Source organism: Alternaria ethzedia (genome assembly GCF_023757985.1).
Source record: "Alternaria ethzedia strain BMP 0044 chromosome Unknown scaffold_3, whole genome shotgun sequence".
NCBI lineage: Eukaryota > Fungi > Ascomycota > Dothideomycetes > Pleosporales > Pleosporaceae > Alternaria > Alternaria ethzedia.
Window position 1 is genome coordinate 20,926 of NW_026056196.1, and position 16,120 is coordinate 37,045.

Genomic DNA, 16,120 nt, shown 5'->3' on the forward strand with positions numbered 1-16,120 from the left:
AGCTCAGCATTGATCTGAAAGTCGGAGGTGGACCACATCGCTAAACCCACCACCAAAGCGCCAACATCGGACCATTCGACTCCCTCCGACATTCTAGAGCTCCGATCCAATACGCTACCACACGAACCAATTGAAGCCATTAGCTAAAACGGTCTCCATCCGACGAATCCATATCAAGCATCGTGAACTGCATGTGCAGGCGGTGTACCTGGTCGAGAAGCTTCAGTGGAGTGTGCCTTGACTCGGGCACCTGGAAATCCCATACCATGGCCTTGGCTACCTAAAAGGGAGCTTGCATAACACAATACTCGTGGTGTACATAGATCCACTCTGGGCTGGGCCCTAAGAGTGATGTTCTGCTTTGCTCTGTTCCTTTTCAGGGTGATGTTGGTGGTTAAAACTCAACCCATCACCACCATCGCGGACTTTGACCTGGAACGCGATGGTTTCGTTCGTGGCTTGCGGCGCAATTGCACTGAAATCTGGAGAGTATGGCTTTCTACTGTTATGACGCTGCAAATCGCAGCATGTATACGCAACTGTACCTAGGTATCGTCGCACAAAGAAAGACTTCGCCGCACGGATATCGACTATCGCACGACATTCAGAGAGGTTTGTTCTTGACGTAGCATCATTTATCAAGTCTTCTTTTTGCATTGACTAGATCTCGAATCCGTACGAGCAGCTGAGGAAGCGTCTCTGCTGCAGCGATTTTGTGCAGCAACGCTCATTCGGCGCGTCATTCGACACCAACCAACCCTTCCCTCTACACTTCACAACACCCCAGTTTATAATCTTTCTCTCCTTTCTTTTTCTTTTTCTCTCTTCCCGTTCCTAATTCTCTCACTCCTCACAACTTCGACGTCTTCTCCTCCCTCCCCACCAACCCCGGATGCGCCACCCTAACCGGCCTCGTAACAGCATAAAACGCCATTCCAGCACTCTTCGTCGAAAACTGCACCTTACCTAAAGATGGGTGTACGAAGTCAGTGTTTGTCTCACATGCAGTTCGTACATCGGCAATTACTCACTCCCTACATGGAAAAACGCAAAATCGCCCGCGACAAGATGATGCGTGATCCCCGTTGCCTCATCCAGCACATCGATCTGACCACTCAGAACATATTTCGTCTCCTCAAAGTCATAAGAGGCGGGTTTCGAAGGCCCGGCCTCAATCTTGTAGAAGCCGGATGTTAGGTGTGCGGGTGAGGAGGGGGTTTGTGTGCGGATGCTGGCGTGAGTTAGAAATAGAGTTTAGATGATGGAGCGTGGCCTTGGAGGAAGTGAGATGATGCGGAGCGACGAGCCATTCTCGATTCCCGCGATACAAAATCGTTCTATACGCAAAGATACTCTTCGAACGAGATGGATCGCGATCATTGCAGACTGGCTTGGATTGCTGGGGAGAGAGGGAAAAGGTGATGATGGTACAAGAGGGGGTGGCTTACGTGTGGAAATCGGCAACAGTCGCGTTGTCGCCTTTTGGCAAGGGGATGAATTCATGGCCTGCGCCTTTGATGACGGTGAGGGGGACGAGGGTTCCAGACACTGTTTGTACGGTGCGCGTTAGTAATGCTGTGAGACCGGCACGTCGGTTCCATCCCATCTGGGAGGAGGGTTGAGCTTACTGTTTGATGCAAGTTCGTAGAATTCTTAGTAGTAGTAGTAACGTCAATGTGATATATATTTGAGATGAAATTAGTCCAGAAAGCACGTTATAAAGAACCAAGGTGATGTTGTTCGGTGCCTCTTCCCCCACAATGTTGTGGGATGCGATAGTTTTCCTAATCGGGTAAGCCGTGCCTGACTGCCCAGGTCAGGTAAGCCCCTCCATTGCACTTTCGACATAGGTACGTAATGAGCGCAACACTTGAACTGAAAGGAACATGCGTGGAAAGTGCGTACACTAGCTAGCGATGCGCTTCAGTATACCAGGGCGAATATGACGACACCATTACTGCAACTCTCACGCAAAACATCCATCAAACTTCACGCCGTTCACAGACTCACAAACAAGTATATCGAGTAAAGAAACTCATAACCTCTATCTAACACCTCACTAATCCTCTCCACCCAGTCCACCCAACCAGTCTCCCATCAAGGTCTAGAGAGACAACCCGGGCCTGCACTCCCAGATCATCCTCTTTCCCATCCGTTCGAAACCAGCCAGCTGAACCAGGCATTCCTGCATCATCACATCTCCATCTCATAAACTCGTGAAATATACTCCCTCCACTCCAATTTTGAACTGATATTCGTACACAGAGAGAGAAAAAGAAGAAGAAAAAAAGAGCCCAGGGCATAAACCATCAATCACTACTCTTCTTCTCATCTACCAAATGCTCATTCCTTCACCCCTCACCTGAAAGGGTATAGTTCATATCCCGGTACACACATACACGCCCCTTCCTGCGCCTGCAATGCAAAGAAGATCGTAATATGTAATCATCGAAAAAGCGATATTCGTGAGGTAAAGAGGCCGTTCGTTCGTTGTTTGTGACAGCGAGCGGGGTAAGTTTAGGCGAAGCCAAAGTACTCGCCACCAGCTGTCATGGCGGTGTAAAGGGCCTTGCGAAGATCTTCGTACGTCTCGTACTCAGGGAGGTCGAGTTCTGTCAGATTTGTTAGTATTGGGTTGAGACAAAGGGTAAGGGGCTATATCTTACGGTTGAAGCAAGTATGGCTAGATGGCAGACGATCCTTACTGCCGTAATCGCGGTGGATGTTGAACTTGGAGAAGCCGTTCATGCCCTCAAGCTCTTTGAAACCATTGAGCGGCACTTTACTAGTACCGGTGACGAATTGAAGCAGCTTGGCTTGCTCTTCCTTCTCAAACGTTCGGACAGCGCGCCAGAACCACTGGATCTGTGGCGAGGCAGCTGTGTAGTTGTGGTACTCGGTGTTGTTCTTCCAGTCATCCACATTGATGTCAGGCAGACCGGAAATGAGAAGTTCCAGCTCCTGTTCGCTGAAGATGGAGACGAGCTCCGCCGGAACGATATCGTGGAAGCCCTTGAGGAAGTTCTCGAGCTGCTCTTGAACGGCGCCTACAAGACGGTGCTCGGTGATGAGGCGGACGTACTCGTGCTTGTTATCTTCGGTGACGGGAATGTTACGGCCGTTTTCGATGAGGTCGACGGTTTGCATCTCTCCAAAGGCTTCGACTTCAACTGAGAAGGTTTCCGTTATGATATCCGTAATCTCGTTGTGAATCATCCATTCCAAGGACTTGTAGTACTCAAGGTCAAGCGTCTCCATATCCTTGAGACTGACCTGCTTGCCCATGATCTGCTTGTAGACCGCTCGGCTGAAATGGCAGTCGAGGACGCGGCCTTCGTAAAGTGCTTTGCCGATGATGCGACCAATGAATTTGAAGAACATCAGATGCTCAGGGTTGATCGAACTAAGGCGATTGGGGTGGAATGTCGTGCGGTCGGAAGCGACAGGTACAAAGAGAGCGTAGTCGGCGTTGAACATCTGTCGTGAGATTGACTGGAACCACTCGCGGGTAACACCACCAGCGTCAACACCTTCCTCGCCGTGGAAGCGGATGCTGAGCTTGCCGAACTTCATCTCATCGGCCGACTTGAAGTACAGCGACTTGAAAGAGTCTAGGAAGACTTGGTCTCGACGAACAGAGAGCTGGAGCGGCTGGTGTTGTTGTCGGTCGCCACCTCGCGAATGAAGCTTTCGGTTGAAGTAGTTGCGCTTGTTGTCGAACTCTAGCACCTTGGAATTTTTCACAAGTAGGGAGAAAGTTCCGCTCATCAACTTGGGGTTCTGGCGTACAAGATCGTTGAGAATCTTGCGGTGCTCTTCAGTGAAGTTGAAGAACAGGTTCTCCATCCTGCTCTCAGGTGGCGGACTAGACAAAGCGAACTCCTTGGGAAGCATCTTGGACAGAGGCATGTCCTTGAGTGTGGTGTTCTTGCAAACGACCATGAGACTCTCAATAAGCGGAAGCAGCGTAGTAGCAATGTTGAGCATGTTGCCGCGCTGACGGATGACAGTGAGACATTCGCTGAGCTTTTCCCATAGTGGCGCGAAAGCAGAATCCTCGTATAGGGTCAAGAGGATGTCTTCCTTCTGAGCGGGTTCAAGCGCCTCTGCAGCAGCCTCAGGCTTATCCTTGCTATCACGCGATGGGTCGAAGAGGTAGTCAAGCGCTGTCAGGGCCCTCAGCAGCTTAGTTTGGTCGGAGCTTGCTGGGGAGAACTTGGCAAGTGCGATGCCTTGGACGTCAGTAGGCGAGCTTGCCTTTGAAACTTGAACCGTCAAGCTCGCGAGATCCTGAAGTGTTGAGCTAGCAAGATCCTTGGCAATACCAAGCAATTCTTGACCGAAAATCTCTTTGGCACCTGGGATGGGGGAGAGGTTGCTGATGACAGACAAAGTCTCCTGGAAGACCTTGCTATTGCACTCTCGAGCAGCCAGAATCTTAGCAACAAGTCGAAGGTTGGCTTCAGGCACATCGGGTGGTGTGAGTGTGCGGTGCTTCTTCTTGTCCTCTTCCGCCTTTGACTCGTCAGGCTTGGAAGTACTGCCCTCGCCCTCAGTAGCGGTATCTGGCTGAGCAGCGTTCTCGGGAGCAGTCGTCATTTCCGTATCCTGACCTTCTGGACGAGCCTCTGTGGTTGTGGTATCAGCAGGCTCATTGTCAGTAGTCTGACCCTCCGCAGAGGCCTCTGCCTCCTTCTTTGCGTCTTCAGCAGCCTTCTCCTTCTCCTTCTTGAGGACTTGAAGTGGTGCTGTGATGACCTTGAGCAGTGACGTCAATTGCTCCATGATGGTAGAACTCTCAACGATAAGCTTACGGTCCAGCAAGGTGAGGAGCGCATTGACTGGGTACTTATTCGCCTTGCTTTCCTTCGCCTTGCCCTTGCGGTTGGCACGATTCTTGAAACCGACGCCAGTCTCGTGCTCAGTAAGGAAGAACTGCCATACGGCAGGGTTCTTCTCCGTCAGCTGAGTTAGTGTGTTGAGACATTGCTGGACGACCATGAGAGGAGAGACATCGGCGTTGATCGATAGAGCACCATTCTTGCGGGAGATCTTCGGAGTCTTGTCTGCTGGCTGCTGAGGCTGCTTTGCTCGGATAGACAACTGAGCAAAGCTCTTCTCAACTGCATTCACATCGGCGCTACCGTCTTGAAGAATGGAGAGCAGGATGCTAATGACCTCGGCACGGTTTTGACGGTTCTCACAGACATAGCGGAGGATGGAGCTCAGGCTACCCTTGGCGCTGCCCTGTTGTGGGATGAACATGAGCCTGAGGAGCGTGGCAACGCCTGCCTTGTCGAGCATCTGAACGCAAGGACGCGTCTTCTTCTTCTGTGAAGGATCGTCTGGCTGCGCGCGGCGATCACGTCTATAGCCGAAGTCGTTGAACTGGTGTAACCGGCGATCACCTCCCATTGCTCGAGCTTCCGCAGACATGTCAGGTGGAAGTTGGCGCAGTATGCTCTCATCGGTATCCATAAGTACAGCAGCTCGCAAATTGGGGTCCAGCGATGCGAAGAAGCTTGCAGGATCCATGTCTTCTGCCTGTGGAGGGGCGGCGCCAGCACTGCTTTGGTCGCGACGGCGGCGCTCTTCCCGCTCTCGGCGTCGACGCTCTTGCGCCTCCTGTGCAAGCAACTCATCTCGGATCTCTGGAGGAAGAGCAGCCAAGAAGTCTGGGTTGATGTCTGTAGGTGCTTCACCTGCTGGACCTGCCTCCTCGGGCGCGGCCGGGGCTTGTGCTTGTGCCGGGGCTTGCGACTGCTGCTGCTCTTGTCGTCGTGCTTGAGCCCGTTGTTCGGCTCTACGTTCAGCTACCTGCTGCATCAAGACTTCCTCACGCAGATCCTCGGGAAGAGCGTCTAGATACTCAGTGTCGATGCCCAAGTCCGTAATGTCATACTCATGACCTCTAATCGTTGTTGTGACTCGCGGTGCTGGAGGCGCAGCAGGTTCCGCAGGCGCGGGCTCGGCCGCAGCGGAGGCGTCGGCGGGCGCTGACGAGGAATCTCCGACCTCAACGCCCTCCATCGCTTGCGCTTCAGGTGCAGTTTCGGCCTCAGTCTTTGGCTCGCTTTCTGCGGGTTCCTCTTGAGCTCGGCTCGCAGCCTCAGCAGCTTCACGTTCCTGTCGCTCACGATCCTCCTTCTCTTGTGCTTCGCGCTTCTCACGCTCTTCACGCTCCTTCTGCTCTTTCTGTTCCTGCTCTTCCTTGAGTTTGCGTGCGACCTCAGCCTGGCGTTCTTCTAGACGCTTCTTCGCTGCTTCCATAGCAGGAGGAACCATGACCTTCAGAATGGAGTTGACCACTCGCTGGCTCTTCTCTATCGCGCCAGGACCGAATAGGATCCGGGCTTCTTCCTGCCAGCGCTGGCTGGTGTACGCCTTGACGAATGATACCGCAGAATGTGGGTCTTCGCGAGCAGTGCGTGATGTGTACGACTCTCGCATGCGAGCAATATCGCGTCGCATCCCGCTATCGAAGGGTGGCATACCCATGGGATTGGCGAAAGAAAGGTGCAATGCGCCTCCGTGCTGGTGTATTGTCGGGCCAGTAGTAGAGCTCATAGCATTCAAAAGATTGCTGATGAACGAGACTGGGCTGTCAGATTGGCTGAAAACGCGGGGACCACGGCCTTCAATAGCATGAACCCAGTCGCTCTGGCCTTCGTTGCGCGGTAGACCATCTCGTCCAGCAGAGCGACCACCTCGCTGAAGCAAGGGGTTGATACCGTCGTCAGTAACACGAGGACCCGCACCTGGGCGATGCGAACGGTAAGCTGGTACAAGAATGCGATCACCTGGCCCAGCGGGGAACATCCATGGGCTGAGGCGGTGGGTGTGTCGAACGGCAGGAGCTTGAGCGTCTTCCCAGCTACCTCCCCACCCCATCTCGGGCATAGCATCGTCTTCATCCTCCATTCCAGGATCGTAGTGAATTTCTTCATCGTACTCCTCTTCTTCCTCGTCCATATCTAGTTGGGTTAGCGACCGTGATAAGCGTTCTATCCTATGGAGCAACGGACCTTCTTCCGCCATCTCGTCATCTAAGAAGTCTTCGAGATCTCCACCTTGTTGACGCATTTGTTCAAGAAGCTGAGGAGGATCAAGGACAAAGCCGAGCGCGCCAGGGCCCATGTTGCCCTCGCCGTTGGGACCACCTGGGAAGTCGTCCTGGTCATCGCTCCAGTCATCTTCTTGATCTTCAGCGAGACTGGCGTTCTCGTCATCACCAGTGATTTCCTCCATAGCATCCATGGCCTCATCCATGTCGTCCATATCGTCATCACCTCCATCGTCCATGTCATCCATGTCATCTTCGTCGTCATCCTCATCGTCTTCTGAATCATCATCAGAATTGTCGTCAGAATCGGAACCCATTCCCATTTGGTTGCCATCGTCGTCAACCTCGATCTCGACATCGATGTCGCCGGGGAGACCTTCGATAGGACCCATACCGTCAATGTCCATACCCATCTCCCCAAGGATCTCCTCATCGTCATCGGAAACAACATCGTCGTCACCGATATCAGCCTCGTCGTACTCCATATCATCCGCATAAGGATCGTCGTACATCATTTCCTCGCCCTCATCGTCTTCAGAGTCTTCGTCAGATTCCGAGTCACCAGTCTCAAACATGCCGAGCGTCGAATTGCGGAACAGATCAGGCGTCTCTTCGCGTGTGTTATCAACAAGATCGTCGTCGGATGCTGTCGAGATCTCGTACTCGTCGGCGGAGTCTGGGGCTGAACCAGTATCATAGTGCATGCTCAGATCCATGGCTACGTAGCAAAGCCACTTCAAAGGCTTGAGAATGTACTTAACCACTCGCTTGGCATTTGGGAAGTTGAGATCAATGTCCGAAATCGCTGTTGTCAGGATAGTGACAAAGTTCTTCTCGTACATAATCTTGGCCATCTGCTTCAGGTTGGGTGTCAGATCGGCGTTCTGAGTAAGCATCTCTCCGTTGGGACGCTGCGACACCATCCTACTAAAGATGTCGGCGATGCTCAACAGACGAGAGTACTTCATATCGAGTGGTTCATCCGAAGCGTTTGCATCCTTGAACGCCTTCAGAGCATGCTCAAGGACGAACTTGCGTACGAAAAGCAGGTCTGGCTCAGTTTCCGTGTATGGCGACACTGGTACGTCAGTTTTCGGCAGAACGAACTCTCCTGTCTTGTTGCACAGTGAAACGATGACGTCGATGGCGCAGTTCGATGTCGCCAACTTCTTCTTGAACGTGAGGTCGCCTTCATGGCTCAAGCTACCAATGGGCACCACGTTGTTGAGAAGGTAGTTCAGGACACCGGAGCGAGGCTTTGATGGCGTCACAGTGTAAGGGTCAGCCTTCCTGGAGAAGTTGATAAACTCAATCTTCGTGCGGTTGTAGCTCTGCAGAAGCTCAGCCAGACACTTCAAGATGAAGCAGCGGTAGATGTAGATTGGGTGCGCTTCAGCCTTGAACACAGGCTTCTCGGGCTTAGCAGACTCTGTGGGTGCGGCAGCTGGGGTCGTGGTGGCGGCGTCCGAGCTCGACTCTGTGCTTGCCTGTGCTTCAGTTGCACCCTCCGCGGGCTTCTCTGCAGGCTTCTCGGTAGGCTTAGCAGGCTCAGGCTTATCTTCAGCCTCCTTGTAGGCTAGCAACTCGCAGAGAAGGTAATGGATAACACCATCGGGATTCTCAACTACAGGCACCTTCAGATCCGAAGTCTTTGTTCGCTCAAGGAACGGCTGCTTAGGCGCTTCGCTAGACTCCTTGGGTTTATCGGCCTCAGCAGTAACCTCTGAAGACTCAACGACACTTGTTGGCTCAGCTGTCTCAGTCGGAGGTGGGTCAGTCTTCTTAAGAATAAGAGTCTGCGGTCGCTGATTAGGATCGAATCCCTTGAGTTGAAGCTTCTCGTTGGTGACCTCAACGAAGATCTCAGGCGCACGGATGGCTAGCGCGTACATCTGGCGAGTGTAGCCAGTAGTGTCTGTCTGCCTTCGGTCGCGCGACTCAAACATCTGCTGGATCTCGGTACGCATAATTTGTCGAATCATCTCGTCGTCTTCAATCATGTGGCGAAGCACAATCATGAAAGCGCTTCGAAGGCCCTCATTAGTGATACCAGCAAGCTGCTTTACCATGAGGAACAGACGTTGAATGTTGCGCTTCTCTGCAAGGCGCGTGGCAATCTTACGGGTACGAGTAAGCATGGCTAACACTCGTGTCACAGATAGAGCCAGCGACTCGTCTTTGCCGATGCGAGGCAACATCTCGATGATTGCGTTGAAAAGCAGATCCTTCTCCTCGATACTGACGATAGGTTGCGGTAGATCGTCGACTGTGGTCTCTTCCTGGGACTCTTCTGTCGGCGGAGTCCATTGGACTTGATGCGGAAGTTGATCCTCAGCCAGTAGTCGTTCCACGATAAGCAGGACCTGACCAATCCAAGGTGATGAATCCTCCGGAGACTGATCTGGGAAGATTTTGATGAAGCCCAACAAGGTAGTGAAGTGTTCCTTCAGCTGTTCAACAATAACGTCGTAGAAATCCTTTTCTTGAAGCACCAACGCTAGGAGATGGGCCGAAGCTGCTATCTTCTTGCTCTGGGTTCGGAAGTCGTCTTCACTCTGCAGCGACATGAGAGACTGCACAAGCATCATACCGATCTCGGCACGCATCTCGGGTGGGTCGGGCGCCTTCGAAACGGCGGCAATAATGAGATCTGCCAGCTCAAAGGTGACATCGTCGTGCGAGTTGAGCATGTCGAGACATCGATCGACGAGGTTCTGGCGGAGCTTGGCTCGCTGCTCATCCAGCTGGTCTATGGCAACGAGCTGGGTCGAATTGCCGTTAGCCATCCGCTTCTGATAAGCAAGAGCGTCCTGGGGCGCAGCGGGTGTTTGGCTTGACTGATCACCGGGCACAGGTGTAGTAGATGTAGGCGCCTCTGACTCTGCAGTCGAGGCATCGGCGTCTTCCATATGGACAGACTGTGTCTCCGGGTGCTCAGAACCATCTTCATCTCGCGTTACTTCGCTCCCTGTCATGCTAGCGTCGTCTGGGTGCTCGGGAACCACCACTTCAGCTCGACTTGGTGAAGCGGATGGCGGGCCTCGCGCTTGGATCTCATACTGTGGTATAGGATTTCTTGACGCACTTGGACGGATTTGGTTCTTGCAATACTCCTCTGCCATGTTGAAGTTGTCGCAGCATCGATACAAGGCTTCTTCAGCAAGACTCTCCTCGTATCCCTTGTCTTTCAAGCGCGGCAAGTGGTCTCCGTTTCGGGCAGTCCAAGGCTTGATTATGGGCTTGCTACGCTTTGGAATCTTGTCGATGCTCTTGTAAGCTCCATGCTCACCTTCGCACTCGAGAACAGATTTCAGTATGTTGACAGACGTCTTCACCAACGACGTAGTAGCCTTATCCATGAGATCAGAATTCCAGATCTTTTCCACAGGCACGATGACGGCGTAGCGTATTTCAACGAGGAACTGAGCAGTCAAGAAGTGATCAGCCCGCTCCCGATCGCGATCCGGCCGGGTTTGCATCGATGACGTCTGTGGCGACTCTGAGATGACTTTGAAGTTGATGATCTGGGAGAAGAAGGCCAGAATGATCTTGATGCCTCCGAGAGAGAGGTTGAGCACTCGCTTTGACTCCTCACTAGTATCTTCTGCCTGCTTCTGGGTGATCTCAAGCGCCGATTCGTAGAACTGGTTGAGGATGTTCGCCAGAACGTCGAATCCACCGAGGTTGCGGAAGGACACAAGCAACAGCGTCAACGCTTGCGATCGATCGAGGTTTACCTCCACGATCAGCTGTGACAGCGAAGTAAGAATGATGATCCAGTACGCATAGCGGTCCTCAATGATCTCCGATTCCTTGGGACCTTCGTACTCGAGCTGGTCAATGACTGCCTGCGCAAGCTGGTCTGACACAACCGTTGCACATTGCCTCTGGTAAGCCTCAAGACTGCGGCGGAACAAGAGCAATTTGCCAAGCGACTGGAAGAACGGTGCGACTTCCATCGGTATCCTACTAAGCAGATTGCGGAGAGTTTGCGTGTTCTTGAACTGTGCACTGTTCTGGCTTGGAGCCGTAGTCTCAGAAGCTGATCCAGAAGCAGCAGCGTCTCCATTGGCAGGTGGTTCGGTCGCACTGTTTCCAAGGCGGAACACGTTGTCGGCTTCATCATTGCCGAAACCAGAACTGGTGATCCGCGTCTCCTTCTCCCATTCTGTGGGCATGTTGCGCTGGAGCAAAAGCTCTTCCCAAACACAGCTTCGATGTAGCTTTCCGAGACTGTCCACAAGACGTGCGTACATGTCCGCAAGATTGACTTGACTGGAGACATTATGAGAGGAGCGGGTGGTGTACATCTGGCTCTGGAAGGTCAAGGTCATGGCTCCGACGAGGGTATGGGCCGACACTAGTGCTTTGACGTATTGTGTACCTTGCTGCATGTGCTCTGGACTTTGGGAAGTGCCAGTGCTTGTGAAAGGTGCGAAGAAGGCTTGCTTGCCGGTGTGATCGAGGAGTGGTTGCAGGCGCTCCAAGGCCACTTGTGTCCGCTTGATCAGAGAAGGCACCGCAATATGGGGCTTCTGCTCAACGAGTACCTGGACGACGTGGCCAAATTGCTCGCACATGCTCCGGTATTCACTTGCCTTTGGGTCTAAGCAAGCAAGACTTGAGATGTCAAGGATGGAATCTACACCATCAAGCTCAACGTACGCAGCGCACATGGCGTGGTTTGAGAAGAACCCAGAGAGAAAACGGCAGAGTACGCGGATGTACTGACCGGTGGTAGGACCCTTGGTGCTGTCCTCAGTCTCGGTGATTTGACTGTAAGCGACTGGTTCGTTAGCAGTCTCATCGGCATCTTTCATCTCCACATCAGTGCTTGTGGTCCCTGATGCTTGCGCTGTACTTTGCTGCGAGCCTGATGTAGAAAGCGCTTGGCGGCCGCCTGCCACGGTGAGCTTTCCAGCAGCATCCTCGGTCCAAAGCTTGGCTCCTACACCTTCCTTCTCGGCCTTGTCGGCGCAAAGTTGGACCACGCGCGCGATCAGCTCGCTTAGACAGGCAAGAACGCGTGCCTTGAGAGGCGGGTGATGGCGCACTAGCTCATCGAAAGAGTTTCCGATCAGGGTAGGCATCTCCGTATCAGCGTCAAGAGCTTTGATGTGAGCAGGGCTCTCGAAGATCTCGAAGAATCGCTGGAGCGCGGTCGATGACTGGAACAGCTTCATACCAGCTTCAGCCAAGCAGATACCGTCGAAAGCCGGGGGCAGGGTCGAGATGGCTTCAGCTACAGGCAAGATACCCTCGGCAAGTGGCTTTCCGCCCTCCCTGGGAGCGTATGTCGTTGGTGTTGAAGCACTGGGGTCATTGTTGGCTGCAGCCGTCGTTTCTGAAGCAGGCTCTCCCGCGACTGTCTCCAAGAACGCATCGCTAAGACCTGCCTCGGCGATGACTTGGTAGCTAGTGGGTTCATTGTTGATGAAGCTGGTAAGGATCGTGACAGCCATGCTCCAAACAGTTGAGCCGAACGTCTTGGCGTTTGATAGCACAGTGCGCAAGCTGCTAAGCAGCTGTTGTGAGTCAAGCAAGTTTCGCATCAAACGATCGAAGTTTCCGCCTGTATGCGACATCATGTGGTTGAGGAACTTGAAAAGCCAGCGTAGACTCTGCTGGTGATAGAACGGAATTTGATAATCAGTAAGCTGAGTCTTGTACTCCTTGGGCATACCCTTGTCCTCCTCTGCGAGCTTCTTGGAGGTGTCGACCTCGTATTGCATCAGATCAGCAATGATTTCGAGCCCCTTCGCGGCCACAAGGGCTGAGAAGGCGTCTCGCAGGTTGTACACAAAGGTATCAAGGAAGTTGAGAATCTTGGGGTGGTTGCGCTCTGCCTTTGCTGTACGCAGCTTGAGGACATCGACAAGAATTTCCAGGAGCCCCGCAGCCACCATCTGCTCACCAGTGCGTGTTTGAGACGTCGGAAGAGTGTTCAGCAGAGAGAACAAAGCGTCGCGCCACTCGTCCTCCTCGATATCATCCGGGTTACCAGTTTCCTCGCCAAGGCCAGCGACCAGCTTGCGCACGACGTAGAACAACACACCGTGGTTAACGTTGACACTAAGGGCGGTGCAAACATCAGCCGCTTTAGACTTGTGCTTTGCAAGGGCCTCGAGCGCGCTCATGGTATATGTCTGCAGCTCCATCGAAATCCCAGTCTCGCCATTTCCAGGCGGATGGACGAGCTCAGAGAGTTGGTAGGCAAGTTGCAACCGGCGTGGTTCGTCTGCATCCTGCTGACCCAGCTTTGCCATGAACTCCTTCTCGACGTGTACGTAACCGATGTTCGCAATGGAGAGTAGGCGGATGGCAACTGCACTGTCGCGCCCTGTGCGTCCCTCGTTGAACATCTTTGCGATGCGGAGCTTGTGGAGGAATTCGTAGTGCACCGTCTCCGGTAGACTTGCGAGTCCTTCCTTTATGAGGTCGTGTATGTCGGTCTTGTGTACCTTGTCCGCTGACAGCTGGAAAGTCTTAGGTCCGTTCGTTGTATTACTGGGCTGTCCGGGAGTGAAGGCGGGTGTGCTCGGCGAATCGGTAGCGGGTGCAGGCTGGGGCTGTCGCGGTGTTCGGTTGGGTCCCATGCTGGACGTCCTCCGTACGGGAGTCGGCGTGGTGGGAGCGGGTGCCTCTGTAGATGCCTGCTTGCTGCTCTCTGCTTCGGACGAGGGAGTGGGCTCATAGTACGAGATGAGGACGCCTCCGAACTCCTGCTTCATCGATGACTCGGACAGAGAGTATAGAGCGACAAGGTCGGACGGACTGACCTTATCAGTGCTGCCAGCGCGGTCCTTGCCCTTGCCTGCTGGAGTACCGAAGACAGGTGCTGCCGTTGCGGGGCCTTTTGCGAATGGGCTAGCCAGCTTCTGGACCTTGTCGAGGTTGATGTTGTAGTGGCTGGAGAGAAGGGACGGGTGCAGGGTGGCCGGGGCCAAGCGCATGCGTGCAGCAGCATAGCGCTGAGCGAGGCGATGGCCTAGACGAAGCGTGGCCTTGAGGAGGGATGTGGAGGTCGTGTTTAGCAGCTTGTCCAGGCGCTCACTGCTGGAATACAGACTACGGTTCCCGCAGTTCTCCAAGAGCATCCGCGTGAAGTTGAGGATCTGCTCGACCAGCTCGCGATCGCCATCCCGGGATACGTGCAGGGTATCCAGGACGGCATCGGTCGTGGTTTGCTCGGAGCTGGTGCTTCCTTCCTCGGCATCGCCCTTGAGCAGCAGCCGGCGCTGGAAGGCCTGTGTCTGGGGCCCATCTACCAGGCCATATTCCTTGTTGAAGAGCTCGAGGATGTGGTCGAAGCGATTCAAGGCGGGGATCCAGTGGTATGCGTCACCGCGGGGAAAGGGCCAGTGCCTGGGGAACGAGGCGAGATGTGCGGGCAGCTGGAACAGCGGTATTGACTCGGTCGCCTTCACAAAGTCTGCTATCATCGGCGACTACGCGCTGTGTTAGCAGTGGCGAGGGCGGGGAGGGCGGGGAGCTGCAGCTTACCAGAGTCGACTCATGTCGCGATGTAGCCTGTTTCTTGATCTTCATGTTTGCGCCGGGCGCTCGGAAGACGAAGCTTGCTCACATGCAAGCTCTATGAAGCCGGTGTCGAGCGAGCAGTGGTTGCGTGTAGGCGGTCGGATAGCACGGCGCCGTGTCCGTGGCGTGAGAGGATGTCTAGAGGCAGGCTGCGATTGCCTTTACCGGAAGCGCAGAAACCCAAAGTGGCTGCGGCTTTAGTGGAGCGAAAAGCGGGGTCGTGATGATGTATGTCGTCGGTGGGTCTGCACACAAAAGCGGTCGCCGCGAAATGTTGCGATGGCTACAAGCGGGCGGGTTGGCGGAGAAGAGGCGTGGGTGGTGGGTTGCTGGTAGATTCCACGGTGCAGGCGTGGATCTTGGGCAGCTAGTTGGGGAATTTGTGGCAGGGTGCAGGTGCCAACCGTGAAATAGCGCGAGCCTCTGTGTCGGCAGGCGGGTGGTGGGTGAGGTGAAGGTGTTGTTGGAGCTCCAGCTACGAGCACCGCAAGTAGCAGTTTCCGCAATCATGGAGACGTGGTCCGTGCCCGATGATCCAAGCTTAGAGCGTCACGAAAGCGACGCGCTGTCGTCACTCTCTCTGCAGAAGGTGACGAGACAGAATCACGCTCGGTTGCGCGGGGCATGTTGGGGCGCTTCTAGGTTGATTCATGGGTCGATTACACTGACATCCGTCGTCCCATATAATTTCCGATAACAGGCATGTCACTAACTCACCACAGAAACGCAGCGCATACCTGGGTATGCAATCCGGAGACTTTATAACAATATTATATATTACTCAACAGCGCTTCATCAATCATAACACGACCGTCGCCGTAAATTCCTCGCCAGTTCTTGGTATCGTCTACCAACCCCCCGTCCCACTCGCCGACTCCTCCCTCTCCCTGCCCTTCCCATCCACCAACCTAACCGTCTCCTCCAACACCAGCAAATCCCTCTCAATCATCTCCGCCCAGTTCTGAATATCTCCCACCTCATTCAACTTCTTCGTGCCGCCCTGAAGCAGCTTATCCCACTCGGCAGTCTGTTTCGCCAGCGCCGCCGTCTGCTTCGCTAGCTCCTTTTCCTGCTTTGCGATTGCCGCAGAGTTGGCGTGCAGGTCGGCGGTGCGCGTGCGCATCTCGTTGTCGACGGATGCGCCGACGCTGGCAAGGGATGCGGTGACGGCTGCGCGCGCTTCGGTTTGGCGGCGCTGAGCTTCTTCGGGCGTGGGTGGTGGGGAGGGCATGGTGGGCGTGTCGTGTTTGATGGTGTCTGAGCGACTGTGTTTAAAGGATTTCGCGTTGGTAAGTAGTGTAGTAGTTCGTCTTGATATGGTAGAGGTAGGAGAGTGCATGTGCTCGAATGGTCCTCGCAGCTACTCTCCCAGCGAATGATCGTCCGCGAGCTACTGCGTAACTCCACCATAGTGGCAGACTACCTAGTCTCGCTTCGGCTCTTCTTGGTATGCTGCGTAACATGGTGATTGGCGATTTGCGTCTTCTGCCGGCGCCGTTGGAGGCCGCTTCTGGCTCA

At 53.9% G+C, this 16,120-nt stretch overlaps 2 protein-coding genes across 2 annotated transcripts; both read right to left on the minus strand.

Moving 5' to 3' along the window:
* Window positions 1-850: 850 nt before the first annotated feature.
* J4E87_001500 (uncharacterized protein) lies at window positions 851-1,606 on the minus strand (the record flags this gene model as incomplete). Its single annotated transcript, XM_049373143.1, has 3 exons — window positions 851-966; window positions 1,032-1,231; window positions 1,449-1,606. 3 exons carry the CDS (start codon window positions 1,604-1,606, stop codon window positions 851-853), a joined length of 474 nt encoding a protein of 157 aa, XP_049236513.1.
* A 911-nt stretch (window positions 1,607-2,517) lies between these two features.
* J4E87_001501 (uncharacterized protein) lies at window positions 2,518-15,833 on the minus strand (the record flags this gene model as incomplete). Its single annotated transcript, XM_049373144.1, has 5 exons — window positions 2,518-2,612; window positions 2,667-6,974; window positions 7,026-14,511; window positions 14,567-14,639; window positions 15,454-15,833. The coding sequence occupies 5 exons, from the start codon at window positions 15,831-15,833 to the stop codon at window positions 2,518-2,520; spliced, it is 12,342 nt and encodes a 4,113-aa protein (XP_049236514.1).
* Between the last annotated feature and the right edge of the window lie 287 nt (window positions 15,834-16,120).